This window comes from Plectropomus leopardus, chromosome 1 (genome assembly GCF_008729295.1).
Source record: "Plectropomus leopardus isolate mb chromosome 1, YSFRI_Pleo_2.0, whole genome shotgun sequence".
Classification (NCBI taxonomy): Eukaryota; Metazoa; Chordata; class Actinopteri; order Perciformes; family Serranidae; genus Plectropomus; species Plectropomus leopardus.
This window is the reverse complement of record NC_056463.1, coordinates 18,629,098-18,651,384: the sequence shown is the minus strand read 5'-3', so window position 1 is coordinate 18,651,384 and position 22,287 is coordinate 18,629,098. Positions and strand designations below refer to the sequence as shown.

Sequence of the window (22,287 nt, the reverse complement as noted above, 5' to 3'; positions counted from 1 at the left end):
TCTCTTGTGTCTCTCATTCCAGCAGACTCTTATCTTTAAAGACACAGTTCACCCCAAAAACAAAAACATATATTTTATCTCTTACCTGTAGAGCTTTTTATCAATCTAGATTATTTTGATGAGAATCATTGTGCAGAAGGAAGTGTGCATTTGCTGTTAGCTCACCTAGCTATAACATCATCTAAAAATTGAAAAAAGAAGTTTAAAATATTTGGAATTTTTTTGTAAAATAAATTAGAAATAAAAGGTGACTTGTTCCATTAAGAATGAAACGGCACTGTTTTGAGTTTGTAATTTATACTGCACTCACGTTACCACGAACACTGCATGTTTAAGTTAACTCACATAGATTCTCTCAGCGTTCGCAGTAGATGTGGATGCAACAGTCTCTGTCGTGGTGATACGGTTTGTGTGTTGTTCACATGTTTCAGTCATTCCCTGTGTGTTTTGTTTGTTAATCGATGACTTTCATTCATGTTTCACCACAACATTACACACAATGCAAAACAGTTTATCCCCACCATCAGGAAACTGCCTTGCAGGTCTCTAGCAGTAATTTTTGCTGCTAAATGTGAGACGTTTGTGTCACGCATGTCTGCTCTCCAACACAAACGGATGAGTTTTGTGCTGTTGTGTAACAGACTGCTATAATTGGTGAAATCCACTGGAAACTACAATAAGCTGGCCAAATTTCACATAAACGTTGCAGTGACTGAATGAAATTGCAAGGTCTCGCAGAATTCTGGGGATGTTGCTGAATTTTGCATTCATTTTTGCAATTGCTACATCCTGGAGAGGCTGTCCGTGTAACCAAACTAGTGGTTTATCACGACATTTAGAGAAGTATAGTGGTGTCTATTGAACTTATAGTTTCTTAAGATGATTACAATAGCAGATGCAAATCTTTGAAGTTTGCAAAAATGTGTCCTCACGGTTAAAGGCTAAATTACCAGTTGATCATGCTCCACTGTAGCACAATATAAACTGCATTTTAGCCTCGTTTTCAGGCCCTCTCTTGATGAGGATTTTTTTGTCAATATCTAGTTTTAATAACTTTGTGATTTGTGTTAATATTATGCTAATGATGCATATTTCTAAACAAAGTTGTGTTCGTTAAAAGCAGAACATATTGCATATAGCAGTTTTGCCATGAAGCTTTATCTTTGATGCATTTGTTTTTTTGTGTTTTTTTGCACAGACTGCACCTGCCGAGAGTCGAGCTGTTGTCATGACTGCTCCAACCATCGTCTACCCACAGCAGGCTACTATTATTCAACAAGATGGACGTCCTCTGGAGCAGACCAGGTAATCGTCCATAATCTCAAACACTGGAATAGTTTTCTTCTTTCTGGCTGTAAACAAGGACAATGTGTACGGATCATTACTGTTTCCTCTCTCAGGCCGCACAGTCCCAGAGCGCGCATGGCCAGGAACTCCTCTGGGGGACCAATCACCACAGTCGGTGGGTAAACCTTGTAAACACACACACACACACACACACACACACACACACACACACACACACACACACACACACACAGTAATTATCTTAAGATAACCAAAACAAAGTGAGAGCTATTTTGATGTTATCATTAGCAACATTTGCTTTAGTCCAGAAAATTTAAGTCATTGCTTGTTGGACTGTTTTTAAGTTGACATTTGTAACTGGAATTGTGGAAAAATTTGTTGCAAGATCTGTCTTTAAAAGGCTGAATATATATAAAAAAAAAAAGTAATGCTCTTATGCTGTGTAGTTCCTCCCCACATTTCGACTAAGTTTGGTCATCTCTGTCCTGAGAGGAGAATCTGTCAGTGTGTCCTCCCTCATTCATGCCTGAGATGGTTTTGCTGCTTTGATTACTTTTGATGTTCTTGACTTGTTGCCCTTTTCTGAGGAAAGGAGATAAAAAAAAACATCCCTAATTTGGCAGAATCTCATCACCTGATTTTTTGGCTCACATCCGTCTGTGAGTTATTCATGGGTGTGAGACTTCATACCAAGGAATCCCACATAAATATCTTCTTCAAATCACTCCAATCCAAAAGCACTCATAGATTTTAAAGGGGACTAATTGTGCATATTTTTAGGTTCATGCCTGTATTTAAGGTTTCGAATAGAACAGATCTGCATGCTTCAATAGTCGCATAACACTTTTTTTTAAAACTCATTTTCACTTTATCAGCAGCGCTTCATAGACAGTAACACTGACATAACATGGCAATAACAGTCGTTTACCATCGCGGTTATGTGGCAGCTGCTCTGATTAGTCAGTGTGTTCTGTATCTCAGCGTCTCTGCACTGTCACTGAAGCCAGGGAATGACTGTAATAGAGAATAGTGACACTGTGGAAAAATTTCCAGTAAATGCTTCTTAACAAAACCAGACATGTTCCAGCAGGAATATGATCTAAATCTGAGGCAAAATTAACAACATTAGCAGTAGCGTGCCTGGAGCAGATGACCATATAAAGAAATCCTGCACATGATGATGTCGTACTGTAGCCAAAGTAGGAAAAAAACCTATGGAGAGTATTCAGAACGATCTGAAGCTTTAGGTTTTTGCTCACATGAATAATTTTTATATATATTTACCTCATCATTTGAAACTTTTTCCACCTTTAATACAAACATTTGACATTGTAACATGATATTTATACAGCATGAAATATAGAAAAGCACAATAGGTCGCCCTTAACTTCTTGTGCCCAGAACTTATTTGTACAAAATGTGTTTTTAAGCTTTATTACCCGATGTGGGAAAACTTACTGGTTGAAGTTGCCGTTTGTCCATAACTGCATTTTTTTTGCTTTTACGTTGACATGTTAAAATTTCAAAAAACAAATGAGGAATCAAATAAGTGGGCTTGTGTGTGTGTGTGTGTGTGTGTGTGTGTGTGTATGTGTGCGTCTGTACTGTCTTTCTCAGACAGCACAGGTAACGTGATCGACCTGGTGAAAGATCAGCTGCCAGAGCTGCAGCTCTCTGAGGAGGATCGACAGAAGAACCTGGAGCTGCTCCAACAGGCCAAGAAGGTCAGCGACCGTTTCCTGACACGCCGCGGCCGCCGCTCCCTCACTGACTCGCCCACAGGTAGCGAATAACTACACAAGCACATACACACGCACACACACACTGCACATAGTGGATCAGTTCTTGAGCATGAGTTGATTGTTGTCTTGGTGAGTTTAGATTAATTTTAAAAATATTGTTCAAGGGTTGCTGATCGTTCTGTGTTTGTTACAGTGGTTTGAAAGTCACGTTCAAGTCAGTTGGTCCAGTGTTGAAATGTGTGTAATTTACGCAAAGTTTTTTTCCCAAAGGTCTTTCTCCAACTCCAACTCCGTCAACCTCACCGTGTTCATCTAGAAGCAGCTCACTGACTGTGGCTCCTCAAAATGGTAAAGTACTGAAAAGAAACTATTTACTAATTATTTATAACTTTTCTACCTTATTTTCCAATCACTTTTTGATCACTGGAGTTTGTAATAATTATTTCATTGGTTGTAATCTACTCTTTCAGCTCCCACAGAGGCAACATATGTCAGCTCTCAGTCGGCTGGTCAGGTAAACAAATTATAAACAACATTCACTCATAACGGCGTGATTTGAAACACAGGAATTTTTCCAATGGATTCTTCTTTTCCCCAAAACTGGCAATGTTAATTTTACTTTCCTTTGTTGTGTTTTTGAATGGCTCGAGATGTATTTAATGACACAAGAAAATTCGCTTTGTTATCCTCTTTTGTAGCATCTGGAAGTTCCTTCAGTGCGAGAACAGCCTGACGTAACAACCAAGGATCCGGAGGTCAGACTCATTCACGGAAATTCTTTACATTATAACAAATATGACAAACTCAGTGTTGTTTGTAGAAGAGTTAAGTCATGCAACAGTACATCCTAAACTCCAGCACAATGTTAGCATGTGCGCATAAACAAGCAGTACCTTATACACATCTGAATACCTAACACCTCTTGAGTTTAAGATGTTATGTATTCTTTGTTATGTCTTCTTTTTTTTTCTTTTTTTTATCTTTATTTCTAACATTCAACCAAAATCAAATGGGTAAAAAATATAAGTGTGAAAGAAACTCCACAATACCCATATACTTATCGAGTCCTATGTTACAGAAAATATGTATGTATTTTGAACATTTTCTTGAGGTCATTTTCTTTGTTAATTTTACTTTTTTTCTTCCTTATTTTTCACTAATTTTCTTGTAGCTTTTTACAATTTTTTTGCTGATTTTGGGCCATTTCTTTTTAAGTTGCTCATCTTCCCATGGTTTTGAAAGAAAACAAATTTTCTCTGGTTTCAAAAGGTCAGTGTATTACTAACAGTTATTATCTTGCTAACCTCAGGGCAACAGACTGCTGGTGGACTGGAAGCCCTCTGAGAAGAGGAAAGTGTCCTCTGGGACACTAACGCCCCGTTTTGCCGTTCAGAAGGAGAACTGTGATCCTGCTGTACCGAGGAGTCCTCCAGCAAGTAGTAAAGCAGATGAGGGACCTGGTTCAGGCCGCAACTCAAACCAGGCCCCGGCCACAGGGGTGGCCAAGCCCGTCCCCCGACCCCCGACTCAACTGGCCCCCTGTACAGCAGAGATCAAGACGATTGGGGCTTTCCCTCCACTAATGAGGGCTGTTTCCTGGGATGCTGTAGGCAGCCTTAATTCTAGAAACGGAGCCCCGAGTTTCCCTCCGACACCAGAGGATACCTTCTCAGACAAGCCCAGGGATGCCGTCTTCAAGTCCTCAGGGTACAAGGACCTCCCCACCCAGCCGGGAGGTGTACAGAAACTGTCTAAATTCAGAGAGGTACAGCTTTGGTTCAGTAAACTACATGTTACTGTTATTACTGCCTGCTTTTGTAGTCAGAGCCTCTTCTGTAAAATGCTTTCTTCTTTTGTGTGTATGTATGTGTCCGCATGTTTGTGTGTGTGTGTGTGTGTGTGTGTGTGTGTGTGTGTGTGCGTGTATGCGGGCGGGCATGCATGTGTGTGTTTACAGGAGCACAAGATGATGCGTAACCAAAGCATTGTGGGATCCAAGTTGCCAGACTTGAGTGAAGCGGCTGAACAGGAAAAAGGTAACAGTCCTTGTTTTCCCTCTTGTCTGTGTGAGACAGAAAGTACTTTCAGCGGCACATTCAGCAGTGTCACCGAGGGTCAGCACTTCCTGAATCTCAGGGAAAATCTGTAGCAGTCAGAAAATAATGATGATCTCGGCTTCTCTTGTTTTTTTCCGTTTGTACCACCGATTTACAGGCAGCCTCATAACAGAGACATACATGCTGTTTGCATTTTCCATCAGCAGATGGCATGGTTGTTAAAGCATGTGAGCTAAACCTGACCTGTGGAAGATGAAATGTGACTGGACTTGGACTTGGGACTTTAGCTAGACTGAAAGCGACAGTTCACCCCAACATCAAAAATGCATATTTTCCTCTTACCTGTAGAGCTATTTATCATACTAAATTGTTTAAGTGTGAACTGGAAAGTGTTGGAGATATCGGCCGAACAGATGTCTGCCTTCTCTTGAATATAATGGAACTCGATGGCATGTTGGAACTGTTTTCTACCAAAGTACACCTACTAACTGTATCACTGCGCAGAAGAAGCGTCACAGACAACGGGCTTGTGTTTGTGACAGTGAGAGATTTAAACATTAATGGCATCCTCCTCGGCTGACCTGTAACTTTAGCTAGCTCAGTAGTGCTAGGTGAGTGAGCAGTAGATGCATGCTTCTGTCGGCATGGTGATGCAGTTAGAGAGTTGTCGAGGTTTATAAAGAAAAAAGTTCCTACATGAAACTTCTCACAACAAGATCTGTGGATTAACCAGGTCATGATTCATGAAAAGAGACACTGCTGTTGAGTTTTTCAGTTATTTATTTTTTTTTATTTATTTTGGCGCTTTGAGCACCACAAGCCTGCCTTTTTGGACATTTCTTCATTTGTGCAACTGCAACACTATATTTCAGTTTTTTAAAATGGTCTTATTTTAAAGACATGTAGTTTTACACAGACTTGAACAAAAACACTCGAGTCTCGACTTTAAAACTGCCTCAACTGACTTGAGATTAAAATCAAAACTTATTTTGAAAAAGATCAGGTAATTTTTGTTTCAGAACTTATTTGTGCAACAATGTGTCTGCAGGTCCTCCAGCTTCTCCAAACTCAGGCAGTAATGAGGTGAAGGAGAAGTCCGATGCCATGCCAAACATTTCAGATGTGATGCTGAGAAAACTCAAACTCCACCGAGGTCTACCGGGCTGGTGTGTAACAAGCTGCATCTGATGCTCAGTTAACGTTTACCCTTTGCCTTGTTGTTTCTGTCTAATTGCTAAAATAACCCTCCTTACATGTGTTCAAATACTGTATGTACATTACTCACCATACTAACAGTTCCTCTTTGATTTCATTCCAGTGCACCTCCACTCACTGAAAAAGAAGTTGAGGTTGGTATCTGATCTGTGCAGGTTTTTAGGTGACATTCACACATTATATCTGTGAAAAACAAAAGATATAAAGTAACAAAAACAGAAAATGATTTCCTCTCACAATGAAGCACTGGAAGTTCAGTGCTCTGTTCCTGCATGTTACCGTTGATTTTGTTTTCTGTGGCGCTTTGCTTGTGCTTGCCTGCAATTTTAAAGATATGTTTCACAATGTAGGGGATACAGTTGTGGGAATACTCTTTGTCGAGAGTTTGAGGACTGATGTCACTGTCATATCTGTAGGTATGAAGCTGGAGTTAGCAGCTGGTTAGATCAATCGGATTGGACTCAATCAATCAGTTGGAAACTGACAGCTGTTGTTATGACAACAATAAGTCTCTGCCACCCAAACTTTATTGGTCAATACTACTTAAACTAGAAACAAGAACCACAACACTTCCTGTTCCCTGCAGATGCTTCGTACACGTGCAGATATCTGTTATTGTAGCTTAGTTTAGCATAGGAAATAACGGGGAAAGTGTAATGCTGTGCAGACACAATGAAGCTTCAATCAGTTATATGCAGGGGTCTCACGGATCCTTAAAAAGTCTTCAGAGGCATTAGATTCATTTATATAAAAATGTGGCCTTAATAGGTATTAAAGTGTATTAAATCTGTCTTACAAAAAACAAAACAAATGCATAGACATTGGGGAAAGGATTTAATGAATAGTTGTTTTTTTTTCTGACGTTGCCTCCTAAAACCCAAAATAATTGGTGACATCATTTTTTTCTTTTTTTTATATTTATAATTTCCCAAATGCCTCTCCCACTAACGGCAACTAAAGGTTATATTTTATTTACAATTAAAATGAGGGTTAAGTAATTGGTGTTGGTCCATGTTGTTTTTTTCCTTTAGTTTTGATTATTGTAGTATTTGTGGCATAAAAAAGTTTTAAAGTCTTAAATGTATCTTGATTAAGCTGTAGGAACCCTGATATGGTTTTAGATGATGTTCGATCAAGGTGCTCTGTGGCAAGTCACAGACAAAAATAAACCATAACGACATAACTACATTAACAAGCGCTTGAGGCAGACTTCAAGGGCAACTCAGCGATCATGTGGTTGGTTACGCTTTTTGGTTGTTGCTCAAAGTGTGAGCACAACACAAGCTTGGCTCTTTCTGAGAGTAACATTATTCGCCTCACCAGCACCTTTAAAAATCACTGATTAACATGTCTTTCCCTTTGTTTAATCCGCACACAAACTGTGTATAAAAACAACAATTTGCCATTTTATAGCTTTCTGGAGTCTCTGCTTGTTACCTGGCAACTGTTTTTTTGCACAGATTCATTCAAGCCAGATATTACATGTTAATTAGTGAGCTTTGATTACATTTGTACAGAACCAGACCAGCTGTGTTACCCTTTTTCCACTCTTTATGCTAAGATAAGCTAACGGGTAGCTTCATAGCATGCATTTACATGGACATGAATAACCTCTATGATTTGGAGTATTCTGTTTATGTGTTTGATCATATTTTCTGTACGAGAAACCTGAGTATGCAACCTGGAGTACTCTGACAGAAACCAAGATGTACACAGGGAATATGAATAACCGGATATCTCTGTGCTCATGTAAATACTATATCCTGAATATGATCATAACCAGGATAAGCCTCATAAACAGGTTATTGATGTCCATGTAATCGCACTCATATTTAGTGTTCTGTCATGAGAATTATATCAATCTTTATATCTTCCTCTCAGCAAGAAAGCATATTCCTCAAAATATTCCTCCAACAGTTTAATGTTTTCAGTGTCACTTTGGTGACTGCCTGAATAGTAGTAGAGTAAGAGACTCAGCTTATTTACTTTATTTATAATTTGCCTTTTGTGTTCTATTTCCCAAACAATAAATAATAAATTTAATAAAGTCATTCTCATTTCCACCGTCTCAACGCTCCACAGTGAGGCTACAGTGTGTGAGTCATCACACAATGGGTCATAAAACTGAACGTCAGCAGTAGTCTGTTTACTTTGAGCAGTGAATTGTGTTCAAACACTGTTTCAAACAGAGCGGTCAGATCTATTGTTCCTCTCACTTCTGAACATTTGCCGCATGCACAGCTCCGTGTTTATAACCATCCGTTTTGTTACCAAAGTAGTTAATTGCACCTTCGTAAAAAAAAAAAAAAAAAAAAAAAAGTCTGCCTGAGTTTGGCTGTGTCCTGTCAACAGGAAAGTGTTTTTCTGTTCCTGATCAGGCCGAAGAGACTCAGAGTGATTTCCTGTGGAGAAAAATGCAAACATTAGTGACGCTGGCGGGCTTGGGCTGTAGCCCCTCGCGCTGCTCCCTCGGGGACGTGTCTGGATCAGGACAGTCAGAGGTCATATATTTCCTCTCAGCCATGTATGTTGGAAAACTGTGCGGACCGTCTTTGATCAACGCAGCAAAACATTGAGAGGCCAAATGTTAGAATCACAGCCCGTTCCCCATGCTCTTCTCAGGGCTGCATGATTCTCCCTCACACGTCGTTAACCAGTAAAATGCATATTAGTATCACGTAAACAACCAAACTGACTCTCGTTGAGCCTACGTGTACGTGTGCTGCACTGTGGGAGAGTTTTCTATGGATTCCTGTGATATTGCTCTGAGTTGGTGTGTTGCCATCACCAGCAGCTCATCTGTGTTTAATGTGCTGTTTTAATGTGCCATTGTGAGCGTTATATTGCAGCGACTTCCTCCCCACAGAACGCATTTGTCCAGCTGTCACTGGCATTTCGGAACGACAACTACACTCTGGAGATGCGGCTCAAACAGGCAGAGAGGGAGAGGAACCTGACTGAGGAAGACACCGAGAAGGAGCTGGAAGAGTTCAAAGGAGCACTGAAGGTCAGCCCTCGAAAACAGCAGCTGATATTAGATTAACTCCAACAGAAGAATTCCCTCTGGCTCGTTAGTGCTCGTTCATCTGTTTAATGTTTCCTGGAAGTGTCCCACAGTAAATGTTTATCTTGCAGAGCCCAGTCCCAGGTACAAAGGGAGACACTGCTGTACACTTTGTTGTCAAGAGAGTTGTAATGAGACATTGTTGTGTTTATGCAGATTACTTCACCGCAGTGGCAGAACTTGGAGCAGCGTGAGGCCTACCAGCGCTTCATAGAGACCATAGCTGTGCTGCACCGACTGGCCACGCGGCTCTCCAGCAGATCAGAGATCGTCGGAGCAGTTCGACAGGTGCAGTTATGCAAACACATGCGGATGACGTAGCAAACCAAAAAAATCCAGGACGGCTGATGATGACAGATAAAGAGAATGTTGCAAAATTTTAACAATACAATGCATATTATTGTTTAAAAGATACTGCCTTCTTCCGGATGTCTTAAGGTCACGGGGACGCCTGTTTGGTAGCATTTTCTTTTAAATTATGAGGACGATTTGTATCTTAATCTCATGGTTGACCTTGTGTACACCAAAGCAAACATCGTTACAGAGTGAATTCACTGTTTTGTAGCTCAGAGATCTTCAGCTCATTATAATGCCGAAGCACTCAAATGAATTATTGACTTTTTCAGTCTTTTTTTTGTGCTGCTGCCCGTCCATTAATAACAATCAGACTCTATCAGCTGACAGCCACCTGAAATCCTGAATAAAGATAAAGGTTTCTTTATTTTTGTTTTCAAAATTGCTTCACGGCTCATATCACAAAGAGTCATTTGTTCAAAGTCTCTTCTGCTTTAAGGCTTTCGATTAGTTCCATTTCTGTGCTCATATATTGTAACGTGGTCTTGTGCTGATGTGACTTTTCATTGTGCTACAGGAGAAACGTATGAGCAAAGCCACTGAGGTCATGATGCAATATGTGGAGAATCTGAAGAGGACCTATGAGAAGGACCACGCAGAGCTCATGGAGTTCAAGAAGCTCGCCAACCAGAACTCAAACCGCTGTTACGGAGGCTCCGTCGAACCTGGAGGTCAGACTGTGGTGACCACATTCACATCAAGCGCAGGAAAACACATTACATTTTTTTTCTCCTTAAAGGGTTTCATGCTTGTTAATGGAAAAATATTTCTAAACTTTATATATCCAGGCAAGAGTTTGATAAAGCATGCACTTCTCTTTGCTGCTCTGTAAGAATATTTTTCACCTGTGAACTTTCTGCTGTAACTGGAGTATCTTGATCCTCACTGCAGCTGTGGGAACAGTGCCAGCATGAAATGAATGGTTCTTGTGCTAATCTAATGCTGTGTTCTGTATTTCTTTGTTTGTCCTCATGAAGATGATGGAGTTCCACGGCCGTCAAGATCTATGTCCCTCACTCTTGGAAAGGTAAACGCACTTCAGTTTTTGTTTTCTGGTTCCAGGTTCTCAAATGTGAGGATTTTTTTTTTTTTGTTTGATATTGTTGTAAATTTGATGCATTTGGATTTTGTACGGCTATTTATTAAAAAAAAAAAAAAAGAAGAAGATATTAATAACTTTTAATGCCGCCAAGCCATTGACATCCATGTCCGATGTTTTCGTGTTGTCCATTTTAATGTTGAGGGAATTTCTTTAAAATTTGACACAAGCTTCCACTTGAAATCAACAATTAGATTTTTGTGGCGAAAGTCAAGGTCACTGTGACCTCACGAAACATGTTTCTGGCCATAACTAAAGAATTCATACACTAATTATAATTTCACACAAATGTGTAAAAGGATATAATGAAGAAGTGATGACATTTTAATCCAAAACTGTGGCATCGTTATGTTCTTGATTTTGTGGTCATTACTCGATGTCATAGCTCAGAATCAGAAGGGGAGACATTTTGTTAAAACCTGAATTGGTGAGACTAATCTTGGGTGCTCTCCTCGAAACTGTGTTGATTGTTTAGATCTTCTGTGCTGCTGGTGTGAAGCATCCATGTTTTCACAGACATGGCTGTAAACTGTAACTGCAACTTGACTGGATCCCTGAGGCATACATCAGCATGTCATCCCTTCTCTCCCCCCTTTATGCTTAAGCTGTCCTATCTCTAATAAAGTCAAAAAGCTAAAAAATCAATATAAAAAAAACCAAAACATACTGATATTTTGTTTTTTATTCTTAACACTGGTGCGTGTTCTGCCTCCCGTTCACCCGGCCCTCTCCAGGCTCTGCCCAGACGTAGGGTGAGCGTAGCGGTGGTGCCTAAGTTTAACCTCCTGAACATCCCGGGTCAGAGTCCAGCTACAGCTGGCCCAGGCCCCAACACAGGACCCACCGCTGCTGCTGCTCTTCCTGTCCTGGTAGGTCTTCCTGTCCTCTCCTGTCCTGTCGGGAAATGCTGGGAAATTACATATCAAACTTTTAATGCAGTGACACCCTCTCTTTCAGTCTGGCTGCTGAGTGGAAGTTTTTTGTAACAGGTTAGAAAAAAATGTAGGAGTCATCTTAGGACACTTCTTATGAAACAGTTCATTTTCAGGACATCAGTTGTTTTAGTTTTTCTTTTTATTTCAGAAAGGATAGATAGGTTTTGGAATGTAAACTTGTCCATAATGCAATAAATTACTGATTAAAAGCAATAAGTTAGGGTCCATGTCATATCTATATTAATTTTTCATGGCGGAAAGAAATTAAAAACACTCACCTGTGCTGTATTTAAGTACATATTGGTGGGTCTTGTACTTTGCTTAATTTATTATGCTGCTTTGTACTTTCTCTGCCACTTTCAGAGGGAAATGTTGCGCTCATTTTTTTTAACAGAGTGATTACTTTTGATAGTTAAAGGGTAACTTGCTTTTTTTTCAACCTGGACCCAATTTTCCTAGGTTATATGTCTAAGTGACAAATAGAGACAACAAAATTTGATGTTGGTTCACTATTGAGAGAGATTGCTGCAGCTGGCAGCCTCTGAACAGGCTGCTATGTAACCACTCAGGGTATTTATGCACTGTCAATTTACATCCACTAAAAGTGCTTGTTTTGGCCACTGACAGGCTCAGAATGTAATTAGAAGAGTTTGACAGCATTATAAGGATCCCTACAGAGATAGACCTTTTTGATAAAGAGTAAGATCCTTTTTTGTTGAACCAGAAACAGCCCTGAAATCAATATTGCCAAACCCACCAGTCTCCATTAAAATAAACTGTAATTTTATCATTTTATCACCAGAGTTTTACTTTCTGTCTGATGATTTTGAATGAAGTGGGTTTTTACAAATATAAAATTACTGTTTTATTAAATGGAGTGTGGAGGGTTTGGTGATGTTGATTTCAGGGCTGTTTCTGGCTAAACTTAAAAGATCTTACTTTTTAATCAAAAGGTCTGTCTCTGTTGGGATCCTTTCCATAATGTTGTCTGACACTTACAATAACAATCTGGGCCTGTCAGTGGCAAAAAAAAAAGCACTTTTACTGGACATAAACTGACGGTGCACAAATTCCCCCGTGTGGTTACATTGCAGCCTGTTATGCTGCTGCTGGCTGCAGCCTTCTCTCTCAGTACTGGACCAGTTTTAATACTCCTGCACTTACTTTACTTAACTTTGAGTTAAGATGCAGAACTTTTTACATCTGGATATTGGCACTTTTATTTAAGTAAAGGATGTGGATACTTCTATCACATCTCTTGATTGTGTATTATTTTTAGAAGTCAAAAATATTCTTTACCAATATTCAGCACTCTCCTTTTTAGTGTGAAGGGAATGATGTGAAAGCCAACACTCCTACAGAGGCGGCACAACCAGCAGCAGAATGGTATGTTTTATGTTCTCATGTTTTGCTTCCACACACACACGCACACGCACATGCACATGCACATGCACATACACGTGTGACTGCATGTACAGTATGTACACATACCATTGCTAGATTCCCAAGGTCACCACACAGTCCTGGAAACAATGGCCAAGACGTGTCTGAACCTGTAATCATTCTTATCAAAAGCATTTTTGTGCTGCAGTGGGGCCTTTGTCTTGTTTGTGTGACCTTCAGGATGTGTTTTACAGTGCAGAGAAAGCCCCAATGAGATGAAAATAACCCTGACTGCATAAAAAATAATCAAACCCTGCTGCAGTTGATGGATATGCTATCCTGGGTCATAATCCAAACATTTGTGCAAAGAGTCTGACGAAGTCCAGGCACCAAACACCAGGCTCCAATCATATCCTGGTTATAAAGTGAGCCTGAGTGGGGTTCTCAAGTGTCTAGATGTTCTCTGAGGAGACCAGAATAGAAATAACAAATGTGCAAAGTGCCAGCTCTGTTTTTTCTCTTTGCACTCACCATGCCTGTAATGCACACTACCGTCACTCAGCCACTGCTGCCGGTTGTCCGTTATAAACAAGGCCCAGGTGTTGTGATGGAACCTAACTGTGCACTCCTCTCAGTTTTATAACGTCCGCTGTGATGGGCTCCAAGGCTGACTGTTCTTTCCCATCTGAAACAATGCAGTGGAAAGAGTGTGTCGGAGCAGGAAAGTGAGCCAGCCAAACCTCCAGTCAACTTAGAGGAGATCAGAGCCGAGATCAGAGCCGAGCTCAAGGCGAAGATCGAGGAGGAGGCATATAATAAAGGGTGAGGCTTTGTCTCCTCATCCTTAACGACACACAAACACACTCTGTGTGATGACATTGTTGTTGCTCGTATAAATCATCACATTTATGGGACTCATCAGTTATTATGTGACTGTTCTGCAGGTGTATATAATGTTAAGTAAACACAGACTCTAAATACATTCTATATTATATTTCACTGTCTGATGATTTGACATCACTTTTATTACTGTATATCTTTTGATCTTTGTGGTAAATTTCAAATGCAGCTACCAAGAGGGACTGAAGCAAAGTAAAGTGCTGCAGGAGGAGAAACAGGAAGAGGAAAACACTGCAGAGAAGTTGCTGGAATTGAAAAATAAGGATGAGGAGAGTGGAAAGAAGAGAAGGACCAACAGGTAAACTGAATCTGCTGCTTGAAAACATAAATACATAATTTGCTCATTGTTAACATAAGCAGAACAAATGACCTTATAGTCCCATTTAAAATGCAAAGCACAAAAAATGTCCTTGAATCTCATCTACACCACAAGAGCACATAACTTGTGTATGATTATCCATTAATGGTAAAACATTTAACTAAAAGAAAAGGGGTACAGTTAAAGGTGAGCAAGCCAAACCAAGCAGCTGTAATTTATATGTGCATCAGTCATTTTTCCAGTACACATATAAGTCTGTTTTGACAGCCATAAAAAAAAATCTCAGATGTGTACAGTATGAGGTCATTATCTCCACAGGAGGATGGAGGAGGTCGTGGTTCGTCTTGGTCGTTATTGTCCTGAGATTCCCTTGAATCGACGACTTCTCTGGATCGCCCTGATGCTGTTTGTGGCAATGTGTATGGTTATCAGTATTTTCACGTTCTTCAGTGACTACTACAACAGACGTGAGGACACGTAAGTAGAGACGGACTTTGTGCAAGGCGAGATGAAGATCTTTGGACTGAGTTTAGCAGAACTACCAAAGAACCCAAAATAACAGAGTCGTCCTCTCGCTCTGTTAGTTTACCATATCACTACACTCAGACACTCGGACTCACTTGAATCCATGACCCCGACTCTAAGGGCCAAAGACATTTTGGGAGGCTTTATGGATGATGCTGCCTTTGTCTTACTTAACAGCATTAAGTTATAATTTTGTTTGGATTGAAAACCTTACTGATTGTTTGCTGCAGTGAATTAAAAGATCATTTTTGTCTAGGGACCAATTATATAGTGTGATGATATATACATACATATATTTAAAAACGATGCATATGTAATGACATCTTCTGGTTTTTGGTACTTTTTTCTAAGGCAATTGCGTTAAATGCCACCATAAAAAGTATCAACACTCTAATGTTGAAGTATACTCTCTCAGGTCCAATAGATAATGAAGCCCCTGAGAGATTTTGAACTAATATTTAAAGATATAGAAAATAAAGGAATGTCTTTATGTTGTGTTTAATTGCTGTAATGAGTATTTAAATACTTTAAGATATAAGCACATTCCAAAGTAGTTCCTAAAGTGCAATATTTTGCAGTTGATGGTTCTCGTTTGTGCCATTTTGGATTGTGTCTTCAGAGCACTGACGGATTTTCTTCTTGTACGAGAGCACTGATTAGATGGCATGAGGCTTATTTTTTATCTTTGCACATGTGTGCCTTCCTGTGTGTTTGTTCTTTGTGGATTTGATGCTCTGCTACTTCACCTTTAAATAAAGGTGCCTGAAAAGATATTGTAATCATTTTTACCACACACAGCCAAGACATCGCCTCTTCACCTGTTAATTGGTTCAGATAGCTTTCTCAAACAAGATGTAACATCTTAATTTGAGAGTTTTAAAGGTGCTGTTTTGTTGGTTTTGTTATCTTTGGACCGAGCCAGGCCCGCCGTGTCCCCCTGTTTCAAGTCTTTATGCTAAGCTAAGATAACCTGCTGCTGGCTGTAGCATCAGCCCTTTTTACCATAGACTTTAATTACATCATGCTGTGTACGAAGTCCTATCTCCTTGCTGCAGCAGCCATGGGTTTGATTTCAGCCTGTGGCTTTTTGAAACATGTCACATCAAGCACGGGGCGCATATGCTGAAAAGTTTTCTAGCTTCCGGGTTTACTTCCACAGTATGCAACCCTGTGACGATGCACAGTAGTGTTTCTCCCACTCCCCCAGCGAGTTCCTGCTCAGCTCGTAGACTTTGCATTGTGATGAGGTCAGATTTTTGAATCGCTTTTCTCAGCTCCACGAAAGTATAACAAATACAGAACCACCATGGCTCAAAATTCCTGTTCACTGTTTCACAGACGTCTCTTTTACAGTGGTGGTCTGTGAGGCAAAAGCCATCTGAGCCGCAGGGGATTATTTTTGCTACAATACCTTAGTTGGTCGCTGGGAAAATTTGCTGCAAAGTTGAGCAGCTTTCCTGGGGGCCTGCTTTTTACACAAAGAAATAACACTGTAGGGCCGCTACGAAGTCCCTCCTTAGTGCTGCTTTTGCATTTTTACACAGAAACAAATGACGGTGTTATCATGTCGCTCCAGTGTGTTATTTTAGACAGCATGCTGGCATCGCAGAATCAAAAGAGGCATGGCATCACATGGCATCACATGTAAAACAACAACATCAGCCTCTAGTCTGACATATAAAACATGTTGGCAGTGCTTTATAAACAATAACAATAGCATAAAATGGCAACAAAAATAATTTACCCTCTCTGTTATATGGCAACTGATCTCGTCCTCTGCTCGGAGGGTAAGGAGCTTCATGACCTCATTGTTTCCCCAATTTGTGGACATTTACAGCCACTGTTCTTCTTTGAGGTAGCCACTAATTGCTGCTTTTTTTAAATCTCTTGCGGTGGTTTATACATTTAACACATCGTCAAAACATCACACCCATGCCACCCATAATCCCGTCCTTTTGGCTGTCCTGTTTTTAAAGACACCATTAAAGGCACTTTTACCTCCTCCCTTGGTAGCTTAAAGGCATTCTGCGATCATACCTTTTATACAGGACGGTGAGGTGGCACCTTCCTGCCCTGAAGAAGAATGAGAGTGGCATTGATCTTCTCATTTAACTCTTGGTATGAAAGCAAAGTGTATTCTAAACTATGTAATCAACAGGCTTCTTTCACAGAGGATATTTTGGTATCTCTCAGTAGAAAAACCTGGGATGTGAATGATCATATAAAAGTTGGCTGAATTACATTTAACTGCTTTGGTTTTGGGTTTGTGAAATTGTTAAAGCTGTCACACTGAAACAAAAAGTGAAAATGTTTGCTGCTCACCACCATGTCTGTTCTCACTTTCCAACACATCAAAATTCCATCACATTCTCACCGGAGTCGCTTAATTAACACAGGAAACCATTTACTGTAATGTAATCTAACTCTATAAGGTCTTAATTTGACCCCATGGACACACAAACACCATTAAAGAAGTTCAATATCCGCCCGTAGCTCCCAAATGTCATTTATGATGCCCTCACTGACACCTCACATCTGACAACAACACCGCTGCGTGTTCGTCAGCTCTGCGTCATTTCCTGCCGTTAGGGCTTGTGTGGAGATGTTTTTGTGGAAGTGGGATGTAGTCGTGTGCCAAGGGCTCATCAGAGGATACCCGAGATCATAAGCATGTTCATGACTGAGTAATTCCCCCCGGGAGGAAATCATTTGGACAGCGTAGTCAGTGTCAGATGTCAGTAACAGTGCTTAGACATAAACCACACATATTACAAGCTTTAAATTCACTTAAATCCAGCAGTGCTTTGCTTATGTTCTTACTTGGAAAAACACTTGTTTAAGTCAAAGAACAATCCAGTTTAAATCCTCATTTAATTATTCCTGGAACCCGAACTCATTGCATTTTGCCTTCTATGGAATTTCTGCAGCTTCATCTCCTGTTGACATATTGGTTTTATCTCTCTGTCTCCTGGGCCCTGCCCTGAGAACATATGATGGCTCTTGATCTGACCCAGGGGCCGTACTTTCCTCTTCCTTTTCCTTTTGCTTTCTGGTAATGACAGAGTCCGCACACCCCGGTGAACAGAATCAACTCTATTTAACCCTGTCATGCAGCACACAGGCACATAAACTGTGCATCACTTGCCATCCCTCTGCATTCGTCCATCTCAACTCTGAACAGGGAGAAATATGATCTGGCTTTGCATCACATCAGTGCTGTTGATTACTCCAGCCATCTCTCATCAAAAAATTGACACAAACCACATCAAAGGTAAGTAACTCCAGCAGTTTTGATATTTATCTTTTAAGAAATTGTTTGTAGATAAATGTAGGTATCTCCTCTTCCTGAAAGTAGAATTTTTAGATGGTTTTTTTTTTTAACTTATTTCTGCATCTAAATTTAGATTTTTTACATGCTGTTTCCAGTTTTCCCAGGAGAGAACCAAAGTATTGCCGGAGTATTCCAGGTTAGCGGCTTAGATTACCTCAACCAGCCTCAGTACGCCTTCAATGCCTCTGAAGCTCGGAGGCTCTGCTGGTCCCTCGGAGTGAACATTGCCTCAAAAGCTGAAGTACAGCAAGCTCTCCGCAGAGGTTTAGAAACATGCAGGTGAGATGAGACCGAAGATGAAAACGATTGCCTGTGTTATCTTAGTGGAACTGAATGAGAAGTGCCTGATGTGTCTTGTTTTGTTTTTTATTCAGGTTTGGATGGATTGATGAGCATTTTGGAGTCATTCCCCGCATTAAGGCCCTTTCTAATTGTGGTCAAAACCAGGTGGGCTTGGTGACGTGGCGAGCCCCAGTTACAAAAAAGTTTGATGTGTTTTGCTTCAATGAATCAGGTATGACATCTTTATTTGGATTTTTTGTCTAGTGCTTTACACTATACATTAAGGGGATAGTTTCAATTTTTAAAGTGGGATTGTAGGAAGTACTTATCCATAGTCAGTGCATTACCTACAGTAGATGTTGTCGGCACGCCTAAGTCTGGAGAAGCCTGGCTGGAGTCGGACACAGAAGCTAAGTAATCTGCTGTGGAGGGGTCAGCAGCAAAACAGATTTTAACCATCCTAAAAAAATGTTTTTAAAACGTCAATATCAGTGTGCGCTATACTGAGAGCATTTTTAAGCGCAAACGTCACACAATAACACAAACAAACAAACAGATCGAGGCAGTGGTAGAGCAGCAGCTCCTGTATTTAGTGATGTTGTTTTTCTCAATGAAGTCTGGCTGTGACAAGAGTAATATAATGGCTTCATTTTCCCATCAGAAATCACTGTCTGACATTAAGGCAAAGCAGTAAAAATATTGTAAATATTGCAAACAAAAAAAGAGATTTTTTTCCCCTCCACATCAGTACATTGCTTAGCTTTCATGTCGGACTCCAGCCTGCCAACTGGCATTTACTGTATGTAATATACTGTCTAAGTAGAAGTACCCCACATGATCAAACTTCAAAAAATCTTAACTATCCCTTTAAGAGGCAACGGTTAACTTAAAATATCATGTATGCCATTCTTAACACAGCCCTTGCTTGTTGTTTATTTGTTTTTCAACAAAAAATACATCATAATGTATTAACTCTGATTAATGTGGATGGAAAGCACATAGGCTGTGCTAACAGTTAATTGATGTGGATTATGACTGAATTTGTATTAAATTTACAAAATAAATCTTCAAAAATCATGGGAAATTAATGTTGGAGAACATAAAACTTTGGTTAAGACCTCCATAATTGCATTATGTTAATTTTTTAATATTTTAAATTAATACCTAAACTAATTAATTACCGTTACTGCCAGAAACCCCTTCAGAAATGCCTTGTTAATATTTTCCTGCACAATGTCAAGACAGCTTTACAAGGACATACATACAAAACATACATTTGTCAAATGTGCACTTTATGTAACTCTTATCTAATCCCAAGGCCTCTATGTACATGCACAGATGCAGCAGCACAATTGAAGGATGCAACAGCTGATAGCCCTTTAAACAGCAGTGATCACTCAGGGCAAACTCATTCTTCAAAAGCAGCAAGCTCTACCCAGTCCCCACACTCTACATCTGCCTCCACTGCTGTTTTTACTTCCTCCTCAACTCCTAAAACCATAGACAATGAGGGAGAACCAGCCAGGTTTGTCAGCAGTGCACAGAGTTCTTCTGGAGGTATGAAGATTTTGTTCATTTTGTCATATGCAATTGATACTGCACAAGAAATACAGTGCAACAAGTAAAAAGATTCAAATAACAGAGCGTTTGAACGTGATTTTGCTTTGTATGACTAATGTATCATGTTTTATTTTTTCAGGAAAGGTCATACTCATCACCTCAATGTGTGCCCTTCTCCTTGTCGCAATTATCATCCTTATATACATAAAAATGTAAGTGGTTTTCGATATGAACATAGTATATGTAATAGTTCCCATGGGTCATGGAAAACCTGAAAAAGTCATGGAATTTCACAGTTACATTTTCCAGGACTGGAAAAGTTATGAAATTCGTGAAAATCATTGAATGTTTTGGAAAAGCCATGAAATTTAGTTCCGTGTAAGAAACTTTTCTACTCGTCTTCAACAGATTACTTTCCTTGTAATGTAACATAATGCCAAATTTATTTCCTAAAGCTGTCAGCATAATATAGCTCTAACATAAGTTGATATGTGGCAATGTTTGTTTACTATCACGTATGTTTCTTTATTTCCTCCCTGCGTTCTCTCTTTGTATGCCAGCTAGTTAAAAAATTACAGTTATGGGCAAGTAGGCAAAGTTCTGAAATTTCATCCATGAAAATGTGAGGGAACCCTGATAACACTTAGGTCTGAAGACTAGGGCTGTGCAATAAGGGAAAAATGTGCAATATGCAATAATGTTGACGTGATAACAATATTACTTGCAATAAATAAGCAGACATTTAAGTGTACCCACTTCTTGAATCAGACTTGTACAATACCTGCACCCTGTCCTCTCTTCGTCTCTCCTGTATATAAAACATTGCCAGACAGACGACATGCTATTTTTTGTACGCACCAGTTCCTCACTGGCATTCACACCTCACATCATCTGCATGCATCTTATCATATTTCAACCATGCAGAGTAGTGCAGCAGTCAGAGAGTTTATGTGGTGGCATGTCAGCCAAAATAGTGCCTGCAGACAGAATGTAAATTATTGCTTTGCTGCTATATTTAAGTGCAGTATTGCAGTCTTTTTTGTTGTGTTTATCATACAAGTTGATATCACAATTATGATAAAAAAACAATATTGTGCATTCCTACCAAAGACAGATTTGCTGTGATTAAATGATGCAAGAAGTACATGAATTAATTGGTTATGACTGAATTGGCTCTTAGTGGGCTCTATATACAGTAGCTTTACTATATATCAACACTAAAGAGCTGTGAGTAAACATATGTTAATGTGTCCTGGCCCTGTGTATTAAATTGTATTTCCCTTTGTTATTATTACATCTGTGAGTGCACTATGTGATTTGTTTTTTTCTCTTTGTGAAAAGGAGAAGCAATCGCACTCTGAAGCAGCAGTCCGAGTACATTCAGACAGAGGAGTGGACTTGTGTGACGAAAACACAGGAAACCAACACAGCTGCTGAAGAAGATGAGAGGATAGAAGTGGGTGAAGATTCAAGTTAAACTTTTTTCTGATTATACATTTTTAGGAACATAAACAAATGAGTAATATTGTATAATAAGGATGATGTGTCCCTTATTGTGTCCTTTAAAAGGCATTCATGTTTGTATATATGTGTTACTTATATATGTGTGTGTGTTATGTGACACTATGAAATGGTGCAGTTTAAACACTGGGTGGCAGTGTTTGCTATGAAGACTTTTTATTATTTTGACCTACTGCTTGCTGCTTCAGATAAAGAACATACATGTAAATGCAACATTTCTACAACCATTTCTAGCATTTTTTAAAAAGCATATGCAATTGTGAACTTGCTTAAACCTCTTTAAAACAAGCTCCTGAAGGGGGAGAAGTCTGAATTAACACAGCATAACTCAACCATGATTGGTCCTGTGTCTGATGTACAGTGTATACGGTAACTAAGTGTTTCTACAACATACTCCCATCACAAAACAGGGTTTAAGGTACAACTGTTTATACATTGTGGGTTTGTGTAATGACAAGCGTGTCAATGTACTTTACACATGTCTGGCCCTCCACAGCTTTTGTCTAAACTTTTGATAACCAAAGTGCCATCAGTCGCCCAAAGCGTGCGTTTTCACTTTACCAAAGTCTCGACCAGCTAGGCATTGCTTTTTAATAGACAGGGTGTTGTATTTTACATTTTATGATCACAGTCACTCACTGCGTTTTTCAAAATAAATGTGATAAATGGTATTACTGATAGTTCAACATGCT

General features: G+C 39.6%; 2 protein-coding genes across 2 annotated transcripts in view; both read left to right on the top strand.

Moving 5' to 3' along the window:
- mrvi1 (murine retrovirus integration site 1 homolog) overlaps nucleotides 1–15,672 on the top strand; it is a 37,491-nt gene extending 21,819 nt beyond the window's left edge. The window contains exons 10-28 of the mRNA XM_042486289.1: nucleotides 1,199–1,305; nucleotides 1,401–1,462; nucleotides 2,926–3,090; nucleotides 3,321–3,398; nucleotides 3,521–3,564; nucleotides 3,749–3,805; nucleotides 4,360–4,815; nucleotides 5,008–5,086; nucleotides 6,156–6,273; nucleotides 6,426–6,456; nucleotides 9,189–9,329; nucleotides 9,543–9,674; nucleotides 10,258–10,411; nucleotides 10,718–10,767; nucleotides 11,574–11,708; nucleotides 13,099–13,160; nucleotides 13,857–13,979; nucleotides 14,227–14,355; nucleotides 14,695–15,672. Coding sequence (XP_042342223.1) covers nucleotides 1,199–1,305; nucleotides 1,401–1,462; nucleotides 2,926–3,090; nucleotides 3,321–3,398; nucleotides 3,521–3,564; nucleotides 3,749–3,805; nucleotides 4,360–4,815; nucleotides 5,008–5,086; nucleotides 6,156–6,273; nucleotides 6,426–6,456; nucleotides 9,189–9,329; nucleotides 9,543–9,674; nucleotides 10,258–10,411; nucleotides 10,718–10,767; nucleotides 11,574–11,708; nucleotides 13,099–13,160; nucleotides 13,857–13,979; nucleotides 14,227–14,355; nucleotides 14,695–14,857 — 2,286 coding nt within the window. The 3' untranslated portion in view covers nucleotides 14,858–15,672. The remainder of the gene's footprint in view (nucleotides 1–1,198; nucleotides 1,306–1,400; nucleotides 1,463–2,925; nucleotides 3,091–3,320; nucleotides 3,399–3,520; nucleotides 3,565–3,748; nucleotides 3,806–4,359; nucleotides 4,816–5,007; nucleotides 5,087–6,155; nucleotides 6,274–6,425; nucleotides 6,457–9,188; nucleotides 9,330–9,542; nucleotides 9,675–10,257; nucleotides 10,412–10,717; nucleotides 10,768–11,573; nucleotides 11,709–13,098; nucleotides 13,161–13,856; nucleotides 13,980–14,226; nucleotides 14,356–14,694) is intronic.
- A 2,277-nt stretch (nucleotides 15,673–17,949) lies between these two features.
- On the top strand, nucleotides 17,950–22,281 carry lyve1a (lymphatic vessel endothelial hyaluronic receptor 1a). Its single transcript, XM_042486536.1, has 6 exons — nucleotides 17,950–18,172; nucleotides 18,328–18,511; nucleotides 18,607–18,746; nucleotides 19,853–20,071; nucleotides 20,214–20,286; nucleotides 21,416–22,281. The coding sequence occupies exons 1-6, from the start codon at nucleotides 18,091–18,093 to the stop codon at nucleotides 21,549–21,551; spliced, it is 834 nt and encodes a 277-aa protein (XP_042342470.1). The 5' UTR covers nucleotides 17,950–18,090; the 3' UTR covers nucleotides 21,552–22,281.
- The last annotated feature ends 6 nt before the right edge of the window (nucleotides 22,282–22,287 follow it).

What these genes read in the sequence shown, in the direction of transcription:
- lyve1a (XM_042486536.1), top strand. Translation starts at nt 18,091, where the DNA reads ATGATCTGGCTTTGCATCACATCAGTGCTGTTGATTACTCCAGCCATC. An exon ending in AGAGGTTTAGAAACATGCAG is followed by an intron (nt 18,512 to 18,606) that starts GTGAGATGAGAC and finishes TTTTTTATTCAG; the next exon opens with GTTTGGATGGATTGATGAGC. An exon ending in ATCCTTATATACATAAAAAT is followed by an intron (nt 20,287 to 21,415) that starts GTAAGTGGTTTT and finishes CTTTGTGAAAAG; the next exon opens with GAGAAGCAATCGCACTCTGA.